Here is a 23,379-nt window from a genome sequence, read left to right as displayed (position 1 = left end):
CCTCACTACTGGCCCAGTCTCACATACAGCTACAAAGGCTAGATAGGCAGATTACTGTTATTACTGTTTACTTTAATAAATAAAGGTCAATTTGACCCGTAACAATACAAGACTGTGACCTTTCACCTCAGTCTGCTGTTGGTTTCAGCTCCAAACCTGCTTGTGGATTTGAGGGCCTTAATATATGGAAGCCAATAGCCAGCACAGCTTCATAAGCATGGAAACTGCTCTTGAATATGGACAAAGGAGACCTTCCTCCCACAGAGAAAGAGTCTCTTCTCATGATCAAGGACACAGTGTTAGTTAATGCTGGAGCATCCATCCACCCAGCTCATCATGTTGAGGCTCAGTCCAACCTGCTGAGGCTCCAGTGATTGATGACTTGAAAATCATTGAGAGATTGAGGCTGCTTCAGCACTCCCCTTTGGTTTTGACGATGACTACCACCTGGAGGCAGTTGGACAGATATACCTCTATGCTCCCCCAGGTGACTCATCTGGATTTGTGTCTGACTGCTGCTCACCCTGTGGATCTACTCTGAGCTGCCTGGATGAGTGGGAGCCACTGGTCAAATCCCACTGTGACTTGGAAAAAGAGGGATTTGGTGAGGAGCTCCTCTACGCTTCATCACATCTCTCTAGATTTGTAGTTGACTGCTCCCCACAGCATGGGCTGATTCTGGACCAGCTTGACAAATGGGAACCACTAGTCAGCACTGATTCTCACCTGATGCAGTTCCTCTCAGTCCTCCTGGAGGAGGAGGAACTTGGTGAAAAGCACATGAATGCTTCCTCATCAGTGAGTTCTACATTTATGGCTGCCTGTGCTGCACACCATGCTTCTACTCAAGATCATCTTGATGAATGGGAGCCACTCGTCAAAGCTGATTCTAAACTGATGCTGTTCCTCCAGGAAGGATCAACCAACCTGCTTCAGGAGTCCCAGGCTCCAGCCATCCAGGTTGAGGTCAAAGCTCCACCAAGCCTTGTGGTTGAAACTGTAAAGGACACCAAGGATCTGTCCGGGTGAACACTTTCACCCGTCCAGCTGGTCGAACCTGCAGGACCTCAGAGCTCCAGTGCCAGACAGCCTGTCGACAAAACCAAAGAAGAAGCGTGACTTCTTTTCTTGGCTGTCCGGCATATTCCAGAGGAAGAACAAGAAATCTGCTGATGTAAACTCCCTCTCATCTGCAGTGCACTTCTGAACTCCTGTCATCTTCCTATCCACTGAATCGTTTTATTTTAATACATTTATTTGCACACTACTGTTACAGTGTCTCTGCGCATTTCTTCAAAACACGTGCAACAGTGCAAGAGTAATGAAGAACTAAACTGGATTTGCATTTTGAGAAAAGCAAGAAACAAATCATGGGTACTGTAGGCATTATGGAAACACGTCTGATGATAAAGAAGATGATTTTTCAACACAGAGAATGGAATTGAGTGCACAAACACAGCACACTTGTCTATGTGCTTCCAGTAAATTACTCAAAATGTAGAAATGCCATTTTTTAGAGAAGACCTTAGTCAACCTAGAAAGATATATATTGTATCTCAGTAGTAAGGCAGTGCTGAGAAATACACCAATGAGTAAAAAATGTGACAACATGCCCCGGTCTCCCCTCTACACATTGAGCTACAACAGGACAAGCTTTTCAGAGGACGATCCTGCACTGCCCACAATATGAAACTGATCAATTCATGTTGACAAAATGGAACCAATAAAGTAGAAATCAATAACGAGTAGAGTGAAACTGTCCTGTTTTTAATCATGTCTTCATAGAAATTACAAAAGACTGTCTGTCCTTCACTTCAGTCTCCATTCACTGTCCAAGGAGCCGCACTTTCCGTTTTGGTGACATCATCAGTTCCTGTCTCTTGGTGACATCCTCGGGCTCCGTCTCTTGGTGATGTCATCAGTGTGTGTCTCTTCCCACTGAGCAAAAGACATGATTTCAACGTCGCCTAGACGGCTATGGGCCATTTAGACGTGTTTTAAACGTCTAATCAACGTAAGACTGTTCAGTGGGTTGGTTCTTGCTTTCTAATGTCAGAAAACTGAACTCGGCCGCACGACCTTTAAAACATTAACGGAAACACCGGCCGGTCGTCGGCAGTCGGCCAATCGGAGCTGCCCAGTCTCTAGTCGGCCAATCAGATGTCGTCTTGTTCGGCTCGCTCCCTGGAGGAAATCCACCTGCTGACGATCACTTCCTGCGGAGGGAGAGAGAGAGAGAGAGAAGGAGAGAGACAGATGGAATGACTATATAGCAGATAAATGATTTGGACCAACAGCTTATTTCTGAGTGTGTGTGTGTGTGTGTGTGTATGTAGAGAAACAGACTCATTATTAACTGAACCGACTGAATATTGTCAGTGTGAGTACCTGAACACTGAGTCTCTGCAGACAGACAGGAGAGTCCAGCTCGGACTCTGATAGGTCGGCTGGATAGATGATGTAACACAGCATCAGCTCCTGGAACGGATTCGGGTGACGCCGTCAGACTCTTGTTGGCCAATCGGCAGATGAGAAACGACAGAATTGAAATGAAAGCCGTTACCTTGGAGACGTTGGCGGTGATCCTGCTGAGCGCCGCGAGAGAGCGCCAAGTGAACGGACGCAACGGCGAGCCCCTGAACGCATCGCCGACCCGCTCTATTACTACTGAATAACTAGAGGAGAGGAGAGGAGAGGAGCAGAGAAGAGAAGAGAGGAGGAGAAGGGAGAGGTGGAGATGATAGGAGAGGAGAAGGGAGGAGAAGGGAGGGGAGGGGTGGAGATGATAAGAGAGGGGAGGGGAGGAGAGGAGAAGGGAGGGGAGGAGAGGGGAAGAGAGGAGAGGAGAGGGGAAGGGAGAGGTGGAGATTATAGGAGAGGAGAAGAGAAGAGACGAAAAGAGAAGAGAGGAGAAGGGAAGAGAAGAGAGGAGAAGAGGAGAGGAGAATGGAGGGGAGGGGTGGGGTGGAGATGATAGGAGGGGGAGGGGAGGAGAGGAGAAGGGAGGGGAGGAGAGGGGAAGAGAGAGGAGAGGAGAAGGGAAGGGAGGGGTAGAGATAATAGGATAGGGGAGGAGAGGAAAGGAGAGGGGGAGGAGAGGAGAGGAGAGGAGAGGAGAGGACAGGGGAAGGAAGAGGTGGAGATGAGAGGAGAGGAGAAGAGAAGAGACGAAAAGAGAAGAGAAGAGAAGAGAGGGGAAGAGACGAAAAGAGAAGAGAAGAGAGGAGGAGAGGAGGGTTATCAGTTTTTGAGTTTCCATGTTTGTTCCTAGTGATGCTTCATTACTTCTTCATCAGCCAATCAGCAGTCAACATGTCATCTGATGAATGATGCAGCCCCCCCCCTCTGGACCAATCACTGACATGGTGACATCGTCTTACCTGGCGTGGTAGAAGGGCGGGCCTTTCCTGTACAGCACTACACACACACACACACACACACACACACACACACACACAGAGGACAGCACTTAGTGAAAACTGGGCTGATCTTCATTAAATTAAGATATAGAAAAGATTTTTGCTGTGTGTGTGTGTGTGTGTGTGTGTGTGTGTGCGTGCGTGTGTGTGTCATACTCAGGTCGGCTCCATATTTGGCCCCTCCTTTAGGGACCCACCCCTTGCTGCGGAAGTGATGGTAGGCGGCGTAGGAGCTGACGAAGTCCGGCTGGATGGACCGGCACTCCCTCCACAGCTGGATGATTGACAGCGGCTCCTGACCAATCAGAGGGGAGAAGACAAGACGGCTATTCGTATGATCAGATCAGACGTTCCTGTTTAAACCTGAGGCATCATCGTTACCTGGTTGTGATGGACTGACAGGCAGCCGAGGCTGTAGACCAGGAAGAAGGCCTCCTCCAGGCTGAGCTGCAGGTACTCCGTCAGTCCGAAGGGAGTCCGCCTCACCTCCCTCCTCCCTCCTCCACACTGCAGGGGGACAGAAGGAGAGAAAACAGCTGGATGTTCATGTGCTGAAGCTCTGATCTGATTACGGCCAGTGAAGATGCAGCAGGAAGGCGGGGCTTTATCTCTCGGTCTGACAAAGACGATTTAGACGAGGAGCTCACCTCTCCGTCGTCCTCGCTGTCGAAAACCACCAGGACATAACCGGACCCTGGATCCACCGGGTCAGGGTCAGGGTCGCGGTCAGGGTCGGGGTCTGTGTTGGGGTCGGGGTCTGTGTTGGGGTCGGGGTCTGTGTTGGGGTCGGGGTCAGGGTCAGAGTCGAGGTCAGGGTTCTGGTCCTCTGGGTACGGCTCAGCCAGAGGGTCAAACCTGAGCAGAAAGAAAATCACTTATCAATTCCGGTGGATTAGGCAATTTGGAAATTTGGAACCGGGACTACACTGGAACCGGTTCTCGTTACCCAGCCCTAGTCATCAGACTGCTGGCTGAACTACCTGCGCTCTGTCGGCCCGCAGGCTCTCTTGGCCTCGGGCTCCACCTCTGACCCCGGCTGGAGCCTCTTCCTCTGGGGACAGGCTCCGCCCCCCGCCTCCGCCTCCTCCCTGTGTCCGTTCTCTCCTCCTCCCGCCTCCTTCCTCTGATCCGCCAGCTCCACTGGCTGAGACAGGCTGAGCAGCGTTTGACTGACAGCCTCCTCGTCCAATCCCTGGGCTGAGAGAGCTCCCCTCGCCCAGCTCAGCAACTCCTCATACCTGGAGGAGAGGAGGAGAGGAGATTGTTAAAACACTGTAATGTCAGTCCTTTACAAATCAAATTATCATCATAATTATTGTATTATTAGAACAGAGGAGGAAGGATGTGATTGGTTACTGACCTGGAATGTGAGATGACAGGAAGAAACAGACCGCCATATTCTGTAACACAGGACAGAGGCTAGCTGGTTATTATTATTACTATTATTAGTAGTAGTAGCAGCAGTGATAGCAGTTATAATACGTTGTTGCTGTTGTTTTGGTTACTGTTGTTGTTGTTTTTGTCTAAACTCACCCTCCCATTGGTTGGAGATACTGTGGTCTGGTCTGGCTCGGGACAGAATGCCTTTCCCAAAGTAACCCTGAAATACAGATCACATCAGATAAAGCTACTGATCCTGTGAATAAACTGGGTTGTTATAATAGGATATAGCACAAAGTAAGTAGGGTACAGCACAGGAATAGAATAAAAGTAATAAAACAGAATATAGAAACAACACTGTTATTATATAAACATGCAGCTGACACTCTCATATGTCAACAGACTGGATTACTGACTGTATGGTTTATGGATTACTGACTGTATGGTTTATGGATTACTGACTGTATTGATTACTGACTGTATGGATTATGGATTACTAACTGTTTGAAATCAGTATGGACTGCTTAATTAACTCTGAATCTGAAATCTAAATGTGAGTATGAACAGAAGCAGGCGGTCAGACCTTGCTGTAGATCTGCTGGATGTGTGTGTGCTTGCAGACCAGTACGTGCTGGTTGACCAGTTCAGCCTGGAAGCTGCTGGTCTGCTCCTCCTGGCTCCTCCTCAGGGGGAACGGAGCCTCATACTCCTCCTGAACCCTGCAGCGCCGCCGAGGAGCCTGGAACTCCGCCCACATACTGCCTGGACCTGGACCGACCTGGTCTGACCTAAACTCACCTGGTCTGTCCTGGTTTGACCTGGTCTGTTCTGGATTGACCTGGTCTAACCTGAACTGACCTCCAGCTGTCCTTAGTGACCCTAGAGCTATACTAGCCCTACATTAACCCAACACTAACTCTATGCTAGCCCTGTGACAGCCCTACACTAACCCTATGCTAGCTCTGTAACAGCCCTGTACTAGCCCTGTGACAGCCCTACACTAGCCCTATGCTAGCCCATTACTAGCCCTGTGACAGCCCTACACTAACCCTATGCTAGCCCTACACTAACCTTATGCTAGCTCTGTAACAGCCCTGTACTAGCCCTGTGACAGCTCTACACTAACCCTATGCTAGCCCTGTGACAGCCCTACACTAACCCTATGCTAGCTCTACACTAACCCTATGCTAGCCCTGTAATAGCCCTAAACTAGCCCTATGCTAGCCCTGTGACAGCCCTACACTAACCCTATGGTAGCCCTATACTAGCCCTGTGACAGCCCTACACTAGCCCTATACTAACCCTATGCTAGCCCTGTGACAGCCCTATACTAGTCTTGTGCCAAACCCATGCTAGCCCTACACTAGCCCTGTGTAGACAGATGTTCTCCCTGTCACCAGGCGCGCGGTTCCTCCTGTTCTCGCCCGGTTCAGTCTGTCGGTCTGTTCCTGTTAGTTTTCCTTTCAGTTGTTGTGATGCTCGTCGCTCCACAGCCTGCAGGTAGAGCCATGGAGGTTTTATAGAGCCTACAGCACGCTGCTTCCTGTCGCGGTGTCACCGTGTCTGTGTGTCCGGGTGAAACCGGTGGTCCGCGCTCTTGTTCCATCTGCTTCTGTTTGTTTTACAGCGGCCGGAGAATAGCAGATGAAGCGCACTGCCGCCACCTGCTGGCCGACACTGTCAACCATGATTTTATTCTGAATGTACAGTAATGTCCTCCAGCAAAGAGGTTCTGTTTTCGCCCTGCTAGTTACCTATATATATCCTAGCAGGCTATGCCAGAACGTATGAACAGATTTCCATGAAATTTGGTGGACATATGATCAGATTGTATTTGTTTCCAGCCTGATGAGCAGCAGCTCCACTGTCTGATCAGGTGTCAGTTGAAAACCTCTTAGCTCCAGTGTTTCCCTGCTGATTCCCTGCTGCTCTCTGGATTTAGGAAACTTTTCCAAAACCTATTAGATAAAATCCAAAACTGCCTGTTGGTCGAGCTGAAAACAAGGTTTTTGTTAGTTCCTGAAAAGTCGACATTTTTGGAGTTAAGGGGTTTTCACATGACAACAGTGATGTGTTAATAGCATATTTTAGGAATATGTGTTACTGTAAAATGAGATGAGATGAGATTAGATGAAACTTTATTGATCCTGAGGTAAACCTGGTTGTTGCAGCAACAGATAGTAACAGGATACAGTGAAGAAAAATAGAATATACAACTAATATACATCATAATACAACTAATAATTACAACACTAGAACATGTCAGGAATGAAAATTATGAAAAATATAAGAATTACAGCATGTATGCAGGATATACAGAATAACAATAGTCAAACAAACTGAAACTTATTACCAAGAGTTTCAGATCAATTTTCCAAAATAACATTAGTAATAACAACATGGGGCAAGAACACATGCTCCATATCAGCCCTTTACATTAGGCATATCCATCTTCTTTTATATTGTGCAAAAGCATTTTCAAACAGCATCGTTGCAGAACTGGGGACGGTTTGGCTTGACGGACCATTTCCTCAACAGGTATGCAGCAGCACCCAGCGAAACTCCATCTGCCATCTTGGATTTCTGGAAGGAGAGAGCAATGAAAGTTGGACTACAGAGCAATAAATACTATAATAATATCTAATAATAATAATATAAAACTAAATCAAAAGCTGATTTTAGCTGTATTACACTCCCAGTTAGTGTGTGTTAAAACTTTTCCCTTTTCTTAATCCTTTGACAATGATTTTATCAGTGCGTGTATGTGTGTGTGTGTGCATGTACACTTTTGGGGTGGGGCTCTCTGTGTTATATGTAGTGTATATATATTTTCTCTATGTCATATGTGTATATATTTGCTCTATGTGATTCCTGCGTATGTTTATTTTGTCAACTTAATATGTTTTTTTTTATAGTATATTTGCACTTTTACCGTTTTTTCTCTGGGAAACAGGTCGCCATTTCATTCCTCCTCTGCACAGAATGGTTTTGCCATCACATCATCATCATCACGGGCATGACCAGGCCAAGATGTGAATATGTCTGCAAAATTGGACAACAATCACAGATGTGACCAACTTCGCTCGAGTCCCAAGTCAGTCACAAGTCTTGAGGCACAAGTCTCAAGTCTAAATGTAATTACCAAGTCCAAGTCAAGTCCAGGTCAAGTCCATGTCATTAATGTCAAGTCTCAAGTCTAAATGTAGAACAGCAAGTCAAGTCAGAACAAATCAAGAGTCCAGTATCAATTTAATATCTTAAAGAAAACTAAATATCTAGGACTTTTCAATGCAATATGGTTTTAATAGGATAAAAACTCGGTAAGAGCATCATGAGTTTGATTTCTATAATCAGTTTCAACTTCAATAAATTCAATAATTCCATACAAATTCAGAAAACCGAATTTAAATTCAGTCGTCTGCTGGAACAAATCTCATCACTTTCAATCTAAGTCATTTACACAAACACAAGATCTCAAGTCAAGACTTTAGAAACCTTTTCAAGTCATCAGAGTACAAGTCAGAGTCAAGTTCCAAGTCACCAGAACCCAAGTCAAGTCAAGTCAAGTTTGAAGTCTTCTCTTCATGCATCAAGTCAAGTCTCAAGCGATTAAAACTGGGACTGGAGTCTGACTCGAGTCCAAGTCATGTGACTCGAGTCACATGACAAAACATGACAGAAACCTGTAAGCCTTGCAGAGAAAGAGATGAGAGGATGGAAACTATGTGCGTTCCTTGGGAAAACATGTCACTTACCTGAATTTGTGGTCAAGTACAGGTCTGTAGAACAGACTTGCATGGTTTCAGGTTTCATCTATGGAACCTGCACACCAAGGGGAACCACCTTCCTTAAGCCCTTGGATGGAGATGAAACGCTGATATTCACCAAAGCTGAGGTTCCTTCTCTAGTCAGCTATGTAGTCCAAAGTATCCTGGGACATACACATGTGCTGACTGTTGTCACAATGTTGAATCGCTAACTGAAAAGCTTGTGGAGAGAAGGTGACATAAATCTCCATTCAAAAATTGGCCAGTTTAACATTGCTTTGCTTATCAACAAACATACTGGGGGGTGGGAACGTAATGGAACAACATGGGATCAAGTAGCTAATAAGGAGTAGGGCCAGCCTTTGCCTTCAGCACAGCTTCAGTCCTCCTTGGGATGCTGTCATGCAAATCCTCAATTGTGTTTTTGTGGGATTTTCATGTGGCGTTTTGTCCACTCCCTGTACAATATAGAACCTCCTTGGTACAAACGTGGTAGAAGATGACTTTTTACGCAAAGACGTGGTCGTTATTGAAAATTCAGCATATGGTGTCAACACTTGCAATAAAATAAACTGCTCGCTACAGCCCTCAAAGATGTATTTTGGTGGAAGGTGACTGTGGCGAACCAACTATAAAAGCTGGAATTCCTACAATATGTCTTGTTAAAAGTGTATTGGATGTATGCCGAATTGAAGAGTGGCTCCTGACGACTTGTAAAAGGTCTTAAGTCATGTTCTACGAGGTGTGTATTTTTGCCGAGAAGCAAGGTAACATTAAACTGCCACATTACTGAGTTGAGTTTGGCGTCCAATTCACGCCATACAACGGAGAGCCAATCGTATCGGACTTGGTCACAAGGCTCATAACGGCTTGGATGTGAGCGCGCACGAAGGCTCGTCTCCTCCACGCATAAGCCCGTCGTCGTCTGACCATCCCCCGCAGAAATTTCGCCCTTCTCCGCCTCAGGAACGATTGAATAAGGCAGTACAGTGTTACTAGTTGCGCGAAGGTTTCGTTTGATGGCTGAGTTAATAACATTAACTTGGCAAATTCACAGAGCAACAGCTGAAGTGTAGCGCTGTCCGCCATGTTGAACGCAAAACGTAAACACTTCCCGCGTTTGTCGACGTTGTCCCAGTGACAGCCAATGACAGCCCATAGAGAAATGACGAATCAGGAAGTAGCCTATCTGTCATTTATTTATTTATTTTGTATTATTTATTTATTTATTAGATTCATAGTACAGACATAAAAACACCATTGACAACAGTAGAAAAATATATAATATATTCACAATACTGTATGTTATCTCACAATACTGTATGCTGTCAAAAAAGTAAAAAAAATAAAATAATAATATATATTTCTTGAATATATATTTCTGCTTCTTTTTTTTGAAGACCTGGGCTTTAGTGTGCCAAACTAATTATTATAGACCAGTTCAGTGATTAGTTATTATTGATTAATTAAAATACACGTTAAAAAAAATGAAGTGATTAATTAAATTAACCTTAAAATGATGCAGTGGAAAAACTGTTACTAAAAACAAGTAATGAAATGTGTTTCATTATTCTGTCTTTAAATGATGAACAAATGACTATATTTATGAATAGATTTGCACAATTATTTTTAAAAGGCTAAAATGCAAGGCTAAAAAGACATAATATTGATGCAGTGAACAATTTTGCTTGCATATTATAGACCGTGCTGAGAAAGCCTGCTTATGAAAATTAGAAAGACAGGAACCTTTTCAATGTTTTAACTGCAAACTAAGAACAATTTTAAATAGAATTATATATAGAATACAATTAAGAATACAATTCCACATTGAAAATAATTGTAATAAGATAGGGCCATAAAAAAAGAGAATTTTAGCAGCCACTGAATATTTAATATTGAAAATGAATCACAGCTGAATTCATAACATTGAAATATTTTACTTTGAAAACCATGTCCCTGAATTTATTGGTTATTCTATGTTTATGAAATGTCCTCTCTGGTGTGTGTGTATGTATGTGTGCGAGTGTGTGAGTGTCTGTGTGTGTGTGTGTGTGTGTGTGTGTGGGGAATTAAAGGAGATGTTTGAAAGAATAGCTGAGCTTGAGCACAGCCAGAAGCAGCTTAAGAAACTGAATGCTGAGATGAGGCAGAGGCTGGAAGTAGCAGATGATGAAGTGGCGAAGCTGCCCTCTCAAACCAAGTGAAAACAGAACCAGTCACACATCAATCCCTCTCTTAGCAGTAGCTGTTTCTGTACTCTCTGACTATCAACCTTCACATTACTGAAGTCCATCAGCGATGCAGAACTGGCTGAAGCAGAGCTTTCCAGGGCCAGGAGCCTCCTGGCTGATGAAGAGTTGCTGTGAAAAGGAGATCCAACAATGGGTGGGTGACCAGACATTTCCTCACTGCCTTATCTTGTCCTTTCATGACTCTCATTGTCACAAAAATAGTCATATTCTGCTGCATACTCAATAATCAAAGGCCTTGTGTCCTCTTGTTGAAGCTGCAGCTCTCAGCAGAAGCCTGAGAAAGAGTTTCTCATGACTTCTACTGGTTCAGTGTCGCTGTTGAAAACCTGCTTCAAAGATAGAGCTGTTTGTTACCTGAGTTTGAATATTTTAACTTGCTCTGCTCTCAGTGTCTTGAAGCAGCAACTTTGTTATTTTTCATTAAATGCTTTCTTTTCCTCATTATTACTTTCTCATCACTCATCAACAAAGAATAGAATACAGATAGAAATACAGCAAGTAGAACATATTGAAGATTAAAGTGTTTTCAGTGTTTTCATCATGCAATACAAAGCTCCTGTTGGCTTGAAAGAATTCACTCACTGTGTTGACTAATGACAGATTTTCAGGTTAACAAATGTTTTTAGCTTTCAGATTTACAAACGTACAGTCCAGTGGAACTTTCACCTTGGGCTTCTTCATCTCTCTTGTTGTCGTCTGGAAGCTTTGGAGGAAAGTCTGACTTTTTCTCCATCAACTCCCTCTGGAGCAGCACATAGTTTTTACTACATCCTTACTGCAACGTGCACTATGTGGACTTACCTCCCATCTAACTGATATGAAGCACTCATCCTCCATCAGCTTTATTATCCAGTAAAATTTCCACGCATCTCACTGGTCGGAGCTTGTTTTTATTTGATTCTTAAAGCTTGAATCTGGTATTTCTTTGCACATATTAAATACACATAAACTAGATTACAGACAATGCAAATGCAGCTCTATATGTCTTAATAATAAAAACAACACTATGTAAATTTTGGTTTTCCAATGGGTGACATATCCTATAATGATACAAGTTTGACTTGTACAGCGGGCTGTCTATACTGCCGTCACTATATTTCATGAAGACAGAAAGCCTCCCACTCATCAGCCTACACAATCACCATGATCCTCCTCAATCCAGACAACATAACATTAGTATTGAGCCAGTGAGGGAGCTTTGTTAGCAGGTTATCTTGCTCCTCACTCGCTTAGCACAGAAGTGGTTTTTCTGGGTTTTTGGATATGTGAAATTCTGAGTTTGAATTTACTGGGTAGGGTGGTCCAATTCCTCGTGGTATTTGAGGGGAGACAATGCTGTCCTTATTTCGGAAAGAAAGACAAACATCAAGATTCACACACGAGTTATTCTTTATTCAAAAGGAGTGCAAAGCATTAAATCTCACAGAAACACCAACTGTTATGAATTCCAACTAAAACTTTGAGTCGTTTTAAATGACATTTTAGAAGTAAACTGTTGGGCTCTTAAACCAGTTTAGTCCAGGATCCAAATAATAGTTTGCATTATAAGAACCACAATGTAACAAAATCTACAGTTATATGAAAGATTATAAATTACTCCAAATTTCATGTTAAAACATTATATCTTTCTCCAGTTGTCCTCATGGCTATGGCACTGTAATTATTGGCATCACCTGGCTGTTGTAACCCAGAGAATGGTGGATATCTCTCCTCTCCCATTTGTGCTTTTACTGTATGTGCTGTTTGTATAAATCTTAAAAAGCTGGAAAAATATAAGGCCTTGATCCCAGACCAACCAGTCAAGCATTATTGCGGAAACCAATGAAGTGGTAGTAAAGTTGAAGAGACGGTAAAAATTGCACAAATCTGGTAAGGTACAACCATCCGTAATTACCTCCCTTGGGTTGGGAGGGGGGGCAGAGTGATTTAGGCACTGTTATCTGTTATTGAGAGTGATCGTGTGAAGTTTTAGTTAGGTTTTGCTGGTGATCTGTTAATCAAGCCCTGTAACAGGTGACCCGGGACACCAATAATTTCTTTGTCTTCTCCTCTGAGGTGCGCTTCCAGAGCCGCACCCAAAAATCCACACCCACGTCAACGCCAACACCAACATCGCCACGAATACTGCTGTAAGCACCTGTGGAGGGACACACACACGCACACACAAGCAGAACCATTACTCAGTGGGTAGGAATTTACCATTTGGGATTGCAGTGCAGCGAACAGAGCCTTGGAGCGTATTAGTGGTTGTGGAAGACCAACGTGGGTCCACCTACCTGCCGGGACTCGGCAGTGGCGGCGCCAGAGATTTTCTTTTGCTGGTGCTATGGGGTTGCTCGACTTTTCAGCGAGGGTGCTCTGAAATTTAGTGTTTCCCATTAATGTGCCGGTCACCACAGTTTAATTTCTACTACAACACCCCCGACACACGTACACACATGCGCACACACACGCGCACCCGCTCCGTGACAGTTACAATGTCATTCTGTGTTGAACACAAGGCGAGATATTCAGCTCATGGGATATAGATGTAAGGTTCACAAGCCTGCCTACGTAAACACACCTCTCTGAATATAAGATTTCACACAATTATGCCACGGACAGGGCTTGCACACAAGCAGCAAACAACAGAGACAGGTTTGTGCACATTTCAGCCTCAGATTCTGAGATCACAAACTCATGCTGCCAGTTACCAACACCTCGACTAATGAATCAACAGGGCTCGTTCAATCTAATTATGGTGTGCACCGTTTTGCTACGGTTTCCAGGTTGAACGTCATGTTTCCTGGAAACGGTGTGAAACGGTGTGCAACGGGCTTTGAGGTACGTTGTCTCTCGTTTGGTGGGTGTGTCAGAGGAGTTACCCAATCAGCAGCGACGTGTATATAAACCCCGCTGTATGAAAAAGGCAGTGCGCACAATGGATCCGACAAAAGTCCTTTACTAATGCGTCCGCTGCAGCTTGGTGTCTGCAACAACTGAACTAATTAGAAGACATGTTTGTATTCGAAACTGTTCCACGGCAAATCTGACTGTCACCCCCTTACATCTGTCAGACCACGTCTTTGTTCAATTCATGGTTTCCTTGCCGGAACATCCTCACGTTCCGCCGCAAATGGTCTCCTTCAGACGGAACCTCCGGTCCCTCACACCGGCTCAGCTCTCCAATGAGGTCTCGGCTACCATGCCCCCTCATAAAGAGTTCTCCTCACTCCATGTCAATGAGGCTACAGACACACTCTGCTCCTCACTAGCCGTCTCTCTAGACAATCTCTGCCCACTCTCAACCAAACCTGCTCGTAAAACCCCCACTAGCCCATGGCTCACCGGTGTCATCAGAGAGCAACGGGCAGGGCTCAGAGCAGCTGAGAGAAAATGGCGCAAATCCAGTGATCCCACTGACTGTCAAACTCTCTTATCGGCATTCTCCTCCCATCTAAAAAGTGCCAAGACCACTTACTATCAGGAGAAAATCAGCAGTGCCAAGGACGCTTGGAAATTATTTTCAGCTTTTAATTCACTCCTCAAACCTCCACCACCTCCACCCTCAAGTTTGCTCACGGCTGACCTCTTTGCATCCTTCTTTACTGATAAGGTTTCTACCATCAGTAATCAGTTCTCTGAGCCTGACCAACTCAGTATGCTGCCACCAGCTAACAGGACCTCACTCCTGTCTTTTTCCCATCTCACTGAGGAGCAAGTCTCCAAACTTCTGCTTGACTCTCGTCCCACTACCTGTCCATTGGACCCCATACCCTCCAACCTCCTGCAGGCCATCTCGCCCACACTTATCCCTGCAGTCACGCACATCATCAACTCCTCACTTACAACGGGTGTGTTCCCCACTGCTTTTAAGCAAGCGCGGGTTAGCCCGCTGCTAAAGAAACCTACACTCAGCCCATCTCAGGTTGATAAGTACAGGCCGGTTTCACTACTCACCTTCCTTTCCAAAATACTTGAGCGTGCGGTCTTTAATCAAGTCTCTGAATTCCTTTCTGAGAACCGCCTGTATGATCCTAACCAGTCTGGCTTCAAACGCGGACACTCTACTGAGACTGTGCTCTTGTCTGTAGTGGAAACACTGTGATCAGCTAGAGCTGCCGGTCAGTCCTCTGTCCTACTGTTACTTGACCTATCGGCCGCCTTTGACACGGTTAACCACCAAATCCTCCTCTCCACACTCGCTGAGCTTGGCTTCTCAGGATCTGCTCTCTGCTGGTTTGAGTCCTACCTCTCAGGGAGATCCTTTAGAGTGTCTTGGAGAGGGGAAGTGTCTAAATCCCACTGCTTGTCCACAGGGGTACCTCAAGGGTCAGTGCTTGGACCCCTTCTCTTTTCAATATACACCACCTCACTGGGTGCAGTGATCCGCTCACATGGCTTCTCATACCATTCATATGCTGACGATACCCAGCTCCTCCTATCATTCCCGCCAGATGACCCCACAGTCTCGGCACGGATATCAGCATGCCTCGCCGATATCTCAGCTTGGATGAAGGAACACCACCTGCAGCTTAACTTGTCAAAGACTGGGCTCCTTGTCATCCCAGCCAGTCCCTCTGTACAACAACAGATCAGTATCCAGCTCAAATCAACTCAGCTCATGCCCAGTCTGCCAGAAACTTGGGTGTCATGATTGATGACCAACTAACCTTCAAGGAGCATGCGGCTTCTGTTGCTCGGTCATGCCGATTTGCTCTGTACAACATCAGGAAGATCAGACCCTACCTGTCTGAGCATGCAGCACAACTCCTGGTCCAGGCGCTTGTAATATCACGCCTTGACTACTGCAACTCCTTACTGGCAGGGCTCCCAGCATGTACGCTCAAACCTCTGCAGATGATCCAGAACGCGGCAGCGCGTCTGGTCTTCAACCAGCCCAAAAGAGCACGTCACTCCGCTATTCATATCCCTCCACTGGCTCCCAGTTGCTGCCTGCATCAAGTTCAAGTCCTTGATGCTCGCCTACAAAACAATAACCAAAACGGCTCTGACCTACCTGAACTCCCTCATTCTAGGTCTATGCTCCCTCCCGCTCACTACGCTCTGCCAAGGAGCGGCGCCTGATGCTGCCACCACAGCAAGGCCCTAAGTCTCTAGCCAGACTCTTCTCTTCTGTGGTTCCCCGGTGGTGGAACGAGTTACCAAACTCCATTCGATCTGCAGAGTCCCTCTCAATCCTTAAGAAAAGGCTAAAGACCCAGCTCTTTAGCGAATACCTTCTCACCTAATGGCCCGGGTAACCAAACCAAACAAAAAAAAACAAAAAAAACAAAAAAAATGTGCCTCTATGCACTCTATGCATTGCCTCGTAGCACTGCCTTGTAGCACTGCCTCGTAGCACCTATGTCCTGTTGGACCAGAACTTAACTTTATAGCACTTACTCTCGTTGTTCTCTCCTAACTAGAACCTTGCTTGTGTTGTATGAAAATGTCATGTGTAAGTCGCTTTGGATAAAAGCGTCTGCCAAATGTGAAATTGTAATTGTATCTTTTGCTATTGTATGTACCATTGTGGAGTGACACTTTCCTAAACTTTTCTACTCCACTCTACTCCTCTAAATATATAATGGTAAATATTACAATATCATATCACAACAACAGTGATCAGCAATAATGATAGGCCTCATAATAAAATAATTAGCTCATATAGATCCTAACGCAGTCTCGAAGATAAGAGGTGGATTATCCTTCATCTGAAATGCAGTGATGTAAATAGGTGCGCGTCCTGCGTCTCTGACGCGTTAAAATCCGAAAGGACGCACTAAACTCACTATCGACGCGTCCAGGGGACGCACCCTATTTTTTCCTAGAAAATAGTCTCAATCATCGCGGGAGAGACTTAATGCCCTTGCTTTCGCCGCACAGATTTCATTTCAACAAGGCTACAAACTTGGTAATTTGTAAATAAACGCACGTGGATGCTGTATTCACTCATGTCGATGACGACCCGATAATGCTTTACCGTCCAGGGGACGCACCATGTTGAAAAAAAACATAATCCACCGGCTGCGATTTTGTCACCGTCTGCGCAAATATCTTGCGCATATCTCCCGTTTTGTTCAGTCTCAATGAGTGAAAGGAAAACGTTTTAAAATGCCACCAAAGAAAAAGATCAAACATATTGCTGGCCAAAAAACTATTGCAGGTAGGGATGTACCCGAATCCGAATCCGTTACGGGAAAGCACAGATAGGCTAATGCGATGGAAAAAGATATTTCTTCTACCTGAAGTTGCTCGTTATTATTCGGGGAAAAAAAGCCATGACTGACATGTCTGTGCGTCAGCCACTATGTTTCTTCAAATAGATTCATGTCATTGTGGATGGCCACAAGATAAAAATGCCCATTCTGTTTGCAACATAGGACTTTGATTTCACTAACTAGTCGTTTCATTTACTACACATTAGAGGTCTGCAACCCGACCCGAACCCGACGGGACCCGAGACTGTAACGCGCTTGGTCGTGTCTTAGCTTACATTAGCTTTGTGCTTATTAGCTTTAGGGAAGTAGGCTAACATTAGCCTACTTCCTTAAAGCTAATAAGCACAAACCTAATGTAAGCTAAGTACCCCTGGATAGCATGACAGAGCGAGACGACGTCAGTATTGGGTAGACTGGGAGTAGTTGGTAGTAGCCTACTCAACCTGTTGCTGTAACTCAGTCTCAGTAAAAAACAAGGAGCGCCACCCAGTGACTTAATCTGTTACTGCAACCAAACAATGTTCCAAAAGCATAGTAGGCAGATTTGCGACTGTTACAACTGTATGTCGGGCTCGGGTTTTCTTTTCATGCGTGGAGAAAAGCACAATGTTTTATGTTCCTCGCTTTCTCCTGAAGCTCTGTGTCACACAGGCTGCTGGGCACACACAGCCCCCCCCCCCCCTCCTCTCTCTCTCTCTCTCTCTCTCCAATTCAAAGGGGCTTTATTGGCATGGGAAACATACGTTTACATTGACAAAGCAAGTGTGAAATAAAAACAAAAAATGTACGTACAATTAAAGATATACTAGAATAAAGAAATGTGTAACCACCAGAGCTGTGTAACATTGCAACATTGCAATCAAATATATAAATAGGAGTAGGTAAAATTAACTTAAAAATACAAACAGAAAAATTGTGCTTTTGCTGTTAAAAATATACATAAGTAAAGATAACTTAAAATAAAAATAGAAAAATGTGGACATTGCAGTTAAAAAAAAAAATACAAATAAGTGAGAACTGTGTAAACGCTGCAACAAATTATGTGCATCAAACACAAATTTTATTGGGGAATCAGAATCAGAATCAGAAATACTTTATTAATCCCCGAGGGGAAATTGGGTTACATTGCAGCTGCTCACATTGTAGAAGTGAATATATATAAGCGTAGAGAAATTATAAGAAATTATAAGAAAAATAGAAATACGAAAGTAAGAAATATGTAAAATATGTGCATTATACTACAATATATAACAATGAGAATAAAAATAATAATAATAATATAGAAATAAGAGAAATAAGAATTCTGTACAATATGCATCGTAGTCCCAATATATACATACACCAGTGTAAATAATTAAATAATTAATAAGTATTGCACAGTTGAATTATTGCAGTTGAATTATTGCACAAAAAAATTGGTATTGCACAGTTAGATATAAGTTATAAGTTATGGGTTATAACTGCTGACAGGGTGAAATAAGTTCAACAGCTAGTCTACTGACTCAGAGTGTCTGACACAGGGAGTTGAAAAGTTTGATGGCCACAGGCAGGAATGAGTTCCTGTGGCGCTCTGTGGTGCATCTCGGTGGAATGAGTCTTGCACTGAATGTGCTCCTGTGCTTGACCAGCAAGTCATGGAGCGGGTGGGAGACATTGTCCAAGATGCCATGTAACTTGGACAGCATCCTCCTCTGTGACACTGCCACCAGAGAGTCCAGCTCCACCCCCACAACGTCACTGGCCTTGCGGATCAGTTTGTTGAGTCTGTTGGCGTCTGCTGCCCTCAACCTGCTGCCCCAGCACACCACAGCAAACAGGAGAGCACCGGCCACCACAGACTCATAAAACATCCTCAGCATTGTCTGGCAGATGTTGAAGGACCTCAGCCTCCTCAGAAAGTAGAGACGGCTCTGGCCCTTCTTGTAGAGAGCTTCAGTGTTCTTAGCCCAGTTCAGTTTATTGTCAATGTACTTGTAGTCCTCCACAATGTCCACACTGACCCCCTCGATGGAAACAGGGGTCACCGGTGTCTTGGCCCTCCTCAGATCCACAACCAGCTCCTTAGTCTTTGCCACGTTGAGCTGCAGATGGTTCTGCTCACACCATGTGACAGAGTTTCCCACCACAGCCCTATACTCAGCCTCCTCACCCTTGCTGATACATCCAACTATAGCAGAGTCATCAGAGAACTTCTGAAGATGGCAGGACTCTGTGTTGTAGTTGAAGTCCGTGGTGTAGAGGTTGAAGAGGTAGGGAGATAGGACTGTCCCCTGCGGGGCCCCAGTGTTGCTGACCACTCTGTCTGACACACAGTGTTGCAAGCACACATACTGCGGTCTGCCAGTCAGGTAGTTGACAATCCAGGACACGAGGGGGGCATCCACCTGCATCGCTGTCAGCTTCTCACCCAGTAGAGCCACTCAATTTCCCTGGGACCCACTCAAATTACCACCTGTGGGTCCCGGGGACTCACTACATTGAAAACCTATTTACATCACTGGAAATGTTTGCCTTTTCATCCTGAAATGCAAATGAGGCAAATGCTGGATCACTATAATTAGGAAGCACAGTTTCCACAAACCCATTCACTCCATTGAGATGTTCTCTGCTATTCTGGACGGCAAGGGCAGTGACTGTAACATCGAGTGTATTTTGTAGTATTAAACACGTATTTAAAGAACGCAAAGACTGGCCTCCTAAGCTGCCATAGTTGCAACGCTTGCGTAACACAAGAGGGTGTTCAACGCACCACCGTTTCCGTTTAAATAAACGTTTTGCTCCGCTTTGTCGGGGCTGAACGCAGGGCAGTATTCCGTTCCTCCATAGACCTAATGTTATATGAATGAGCATCGCATAGAGATAACTATAAGGAGTCAGAATTTGTGCCTCAACCACCAAATGCATTAAATTCATAATAGGCAACAGAGGGGGAAAAAATCATGCACTTACCATTATGTGCAATTTAATTTTACAGTGCAAGAGTCTTAAATTTTCTGGTAAACCGAAATATCACGGGCAGGTGCAGGTCCCCTTCCTCATCTCCATCCTCCGGCTTTTCTTGGTCCTCGTCAGTGACTACTATCGTTGTGTCTACACCTTCATGAGGCCTATTATCACCTGTATTAGGTTCACAGTCACTCTCGTTTCCAGGTTTTGATTGAGTCTCCATACGCGGACGTTTATGGAGTAAAAAACCATCCATGGTAACTTAGCTAATGCTACAAAAAATTGCGCTCTGACCTGCGTTCAGCCCCGACAAAGCGGAGCAAAACGTTTAATTAAACGGAAACGGTGGTGCGTTGAACACCCTGTTGTGTTACGCAAGCGTTGCAACTACGGCAGCTGAGCAGGCCATTCTTTGCGTTCTTTAAATATGTGTTTAATACTACAAAATACGCTCGATGTTACAGTCACTGCCCTTGCCGTCCAGAATAGCAGAGAACATCCCAATGGAGTGAAGGGGTTTGTGGAAACTGTGCTTCCTCATTACAGTGATCCAACATTTGCCTCATTTGCATTTCAGGATGAAAAGGCAAACATTTCAGGTGAAGGATAATCCACTTCTTACCTTCGAGACTGTGTTAGGACCTATATGAGCTAATTATTGTATTATGAGTATTAGGCCTATCATTATTGCTGATCACTGTTGTTGTGATATGATATTGTAATATTTACCATTATATATTTAGAGGAGTAGAGTGGAGTAGAAAAGTTTATGAAAGTGTCACAACACAATGGTACATACAGTAAAAGATACAAACATGTCTTCTAATTAGTTCAGTTGTTGCAGACACCAAGCTGCAGCGCCCAGCAAGCAATAGACATCATTTCAACGTCTCGGCTAGATATAGCCCCGATTTAGTCCGGCTATGTGTAACCCACTTCTAGCCAAAATGATCTTGAAATTGGTTAGATTTAGTTTTTGCCAACGCAGCTTGCGAGATGTATGATATTCCATCATGTAAGCAAAGTCAGCAGTGATTACAAGGTGTTTAGTTTCATTTCTTTGACATTGTCTATGCGTAGCCACGATTTAGCTCCCAATTGGCCGGCTATTTTTTAGCCCAATTGTAGCCCACTTCTAGCCAAAACTGTTTAATTGTAGTTTTTGCCTACGCAGCTTGTGAGATGGATAATATCCCATCATGTTTGCAATGTCAATAATAAATACACGGTGTTAGTATCATTTCATTGACATGGTCTATGTGTAGCCACGATTTAGCTCTGAATTGGACCGGCAACGTGTAGTCTGCTTTTAGCCCATCCGGCGAAATCGAGGCAATCAATTGCCGTCATTTCAACGGCTTGGCTGTAGCCCTGATCACCGGCTATGTGTATCCCACTTCTAGCCAAAATAGTGTTAAAATTGGTAGTTTTCGCCCGCAACTTGTGAGGTGCATGGCATCAGATCATGTTAGCAAGTCAACTATGAAAACAAACTGAGATTAGTATAATTTCATTGAAATGGTCTATGTGTAGCCACGATTTAGCTCTGAATTGGACCGGCTACTGTATAGCCTGCTTAAGCCCATCCGGCGAAGTTAGCATCAACCTTTGAATTAGCATTATTTTTTGCTGTTACACATTGATATACACCATTCTCCGTATTTGACTTTCTTTCATTTTACGAGTAAATACAAAATGCAATTACGATTCTCAACCGCTAGAGGGCAGATGTACTGCTTGAGAGACATGACGACTGGCAACGCGAGACTTGACAGTTGGGTGGCATAATGCGCTGCTCCGCCCGGTTGAAGAAGCAGTCAGAGGCAGAGCAGAACTGAGCAGTTCACGCCACATTTACGCCTTATTTGGTTTATCTTGTAAGACGCTGTGTTTTTGTCTTGTCATGTGTTCATTATGTATCTACATTATTTGTTATCATGTGCAGGAACCGTGCCATTTTTAGCGGTTAGCAGTGAATAAGCCATAGTGTGGTTAGCTTAACATGCTACCTAGAAAGCACATGTGCTGGCACAATATTCATGCACATTTCACAGCAGCAGACGATGTGTGTTCAAGTTGCATCTGTTTCTGTATTTCCAAAAACTAGCGTTAGTGCAGCGCCTGTTCAAAACGTGCCTGTTAGCGTTAGCATTCGCCTTAGCGGTTAGCCGTGCCTAGCAGTTGTGTTGTTCTTTAAAATGATTGTAGTTTTTGTAATACATTACTTATATATTTATCATGTTTAATATGTTAAGTTGTTTAAAATGTTCCTGTATGTAATTTTTGTAATAAATTCTTTATATATTGATCTTGTTTGTTGGATGGATTGACATTTATTATCAGAACATGTTATATTTGAGTAAAAAGGGTCAGTTACCATGGTAACTGACTCTGCGAACCTAACCTGCTCGCTGGCAGGTTTTCTTCAACAAACCCTGAGTTTCTCTCTGTCTCCTCCCTCTGACAGAGCCAGACACACTGTTTCATTTCCTCATTCATTCAATCCGTATCAAAGCGCATTAATTAGTGGAGGTTTACTGTATGTCAGAATCAAAATCCTGGTTGGATATTAGTTTGTTACTCAAGGACTATCTAAAGTTACCGCTTTTATGCGCATCGGTCATTTCTTTGAACAGCGGTTTTTGCCTTCACATTCAAATATTAGCCCACACAGCGTGAATTCACCCTCAGCTCAGAATAAAACCTCTGCATGTCCTTTTTGCGAGTGGAAGTTATTTTTTTTTATAACACTGTGACTCTTTACAAAATCGGTATGACGCTTTAGACACGTAGGATCAATGAATAATTATCTCTATCACCCATCACTGATGGAACATCATTCCTTCCTGGAGATTATATGTTAATATTTCTGAGTGAGCAGGATCGTGGTGCAGCTGCAGAATGTAGTTTGAAAGTGAGTTTTTTAAATATGGTGCATAGTCTTAACGTGTTTTAACATTTCAGTGACAATGTTTAAATTTACTACACTTGTTGAAGTAGCTGAAATAAAGTCACTGAATGCTGTTGAGACAAGATACAAATAGATGTCTAAAAATTTAAAATCTACTGTATTTTAACCTCGACGCCTTTTCAAGTGCAAATCACCAAACACAAATCAAATCTTTAACTGTGTTTTTCATCTTCAGTTGCTGACCCCTGTGTTTTGTCCCTGTCAGATTAAAGGGGGGGGGGGGGGGGGGTATCCTGTGGCAATTCTTAGTATTTCTGGTGATTTTGGTACTTGGAGGTGTGAAGTAATCACAGTAAAAAAATTTAATCATATCACTATGCCGTTTCTCCAGTCAGCAACTATAAAACACGCCCCCTTGTACAAGCCAGTCAGATTTTGCTCCAATTTCTATGTAGACACTGGACTGTCTAAAATCGACCAATCAGCGCTAAGAAGAAGGCA

General features: G+C 44.1%; 1 protein-coding gene and 1 long non-coding RNA gene across 2 annotated transcripts; both read right to left on the bottom strand.

The window, feature by feature from the left end:
- Positions 1-1,480: 1,480 nt before the first annotated feature.
- On the bottom strand, positions 1,481-6,310 carry tsen2 (TSEN2 tRNA splicing endonuclease subunit). The gene is made up of 11 exons (XM_071525078.1): positions 5,383-6,310; positions 4,953-5,019; positions 4,780-4,819; positions 4,400-4,657; positions 4,067-4,274; positions 3,801-3,926; positions 3,576-3,714; positions 3,381-3,417; positions 2,564-2,675; positions 2,389-2,478; positions 1,481-2,216 (listed from the first exon to the last, which is right to left on the bottom strand). The coding sequence occupies exons 1-11, from the start codon at positions 5,554-5,556 to the stop codon at positions 2,157-2,159; spliced, it is 1,311 nt and encodes a 436-aa protein (XP_071381179.1). The 5' UTR covers positions 5,557-6,310; the 3' UTR covers positions 1,481-2,156.
- A 678-nt stretch (positions 6,311-6,988) lies between these two features.
- On the bottom strand, positions 6,989-9,530 carry LOC139648844 (uncharacterized). The gene is made up of 3 exons (XR_011695587.1): positions 8,555-9,530; positions 7,732-7,841; positions 6,989-7,382 (listed from the first exon to the last, which is right to left on the bottom strand). It is a non-coding gene; the product is annotated as an uncharacterized lncRNA (long non-coding RNA).
- Positions 9,531-23,379: the final 13,849 nt, after the last annotated feature.

Source organism: Centroberyx affinis, unplaced genomic scaffold, assembly GCF_046629955.1.
Source record: "Centroberyx affinis isolate AG114_WGS23_722 - 3 ecotype Tasmania unplaced genomic scaffold, CSIRO-AGI_Caff_v1 ptg001262l_1, whole genome shotgun sequence".
Taxonomy (NCBI): Eukaryota; Metazoa; Chordata; class Actinopteri; order Beryciformes; family Berycidae; genus Centroberyx; species Centroberyx affinis.
The sequence above is the reverse complement of the archived record's forward strand: the minus strand, read 5'-3'. Positions and strand labels throughout refer to the sequence as shown.

Excerpts from the sequence above, each read along its gene's own strand:
- tsen2 (XM_071525078.1), bottom strand. The coding sequence starts at position 5,556 with ATGTGGGCGGAGTTCCAGGCTCCTCGGCGGCGCTGCAGGGTTCAGGAG. Across the intron at positions 4,820-4,952 it reads TATCTCCAACCAATGGGAGG|AATATGGCGGTCTGTTTCTT; the intron begins GTGAGTTTAGAC and ends CCTGTGTTACAG. Across the intron at positions 3,927-4,066 it reads ACAGCGAGGACGACGGAGAG|TGTGGAGGAGGGAGGAGGGA; the intron begins GTGAGCTCCTCG and ends GTCCCCCTGCAG.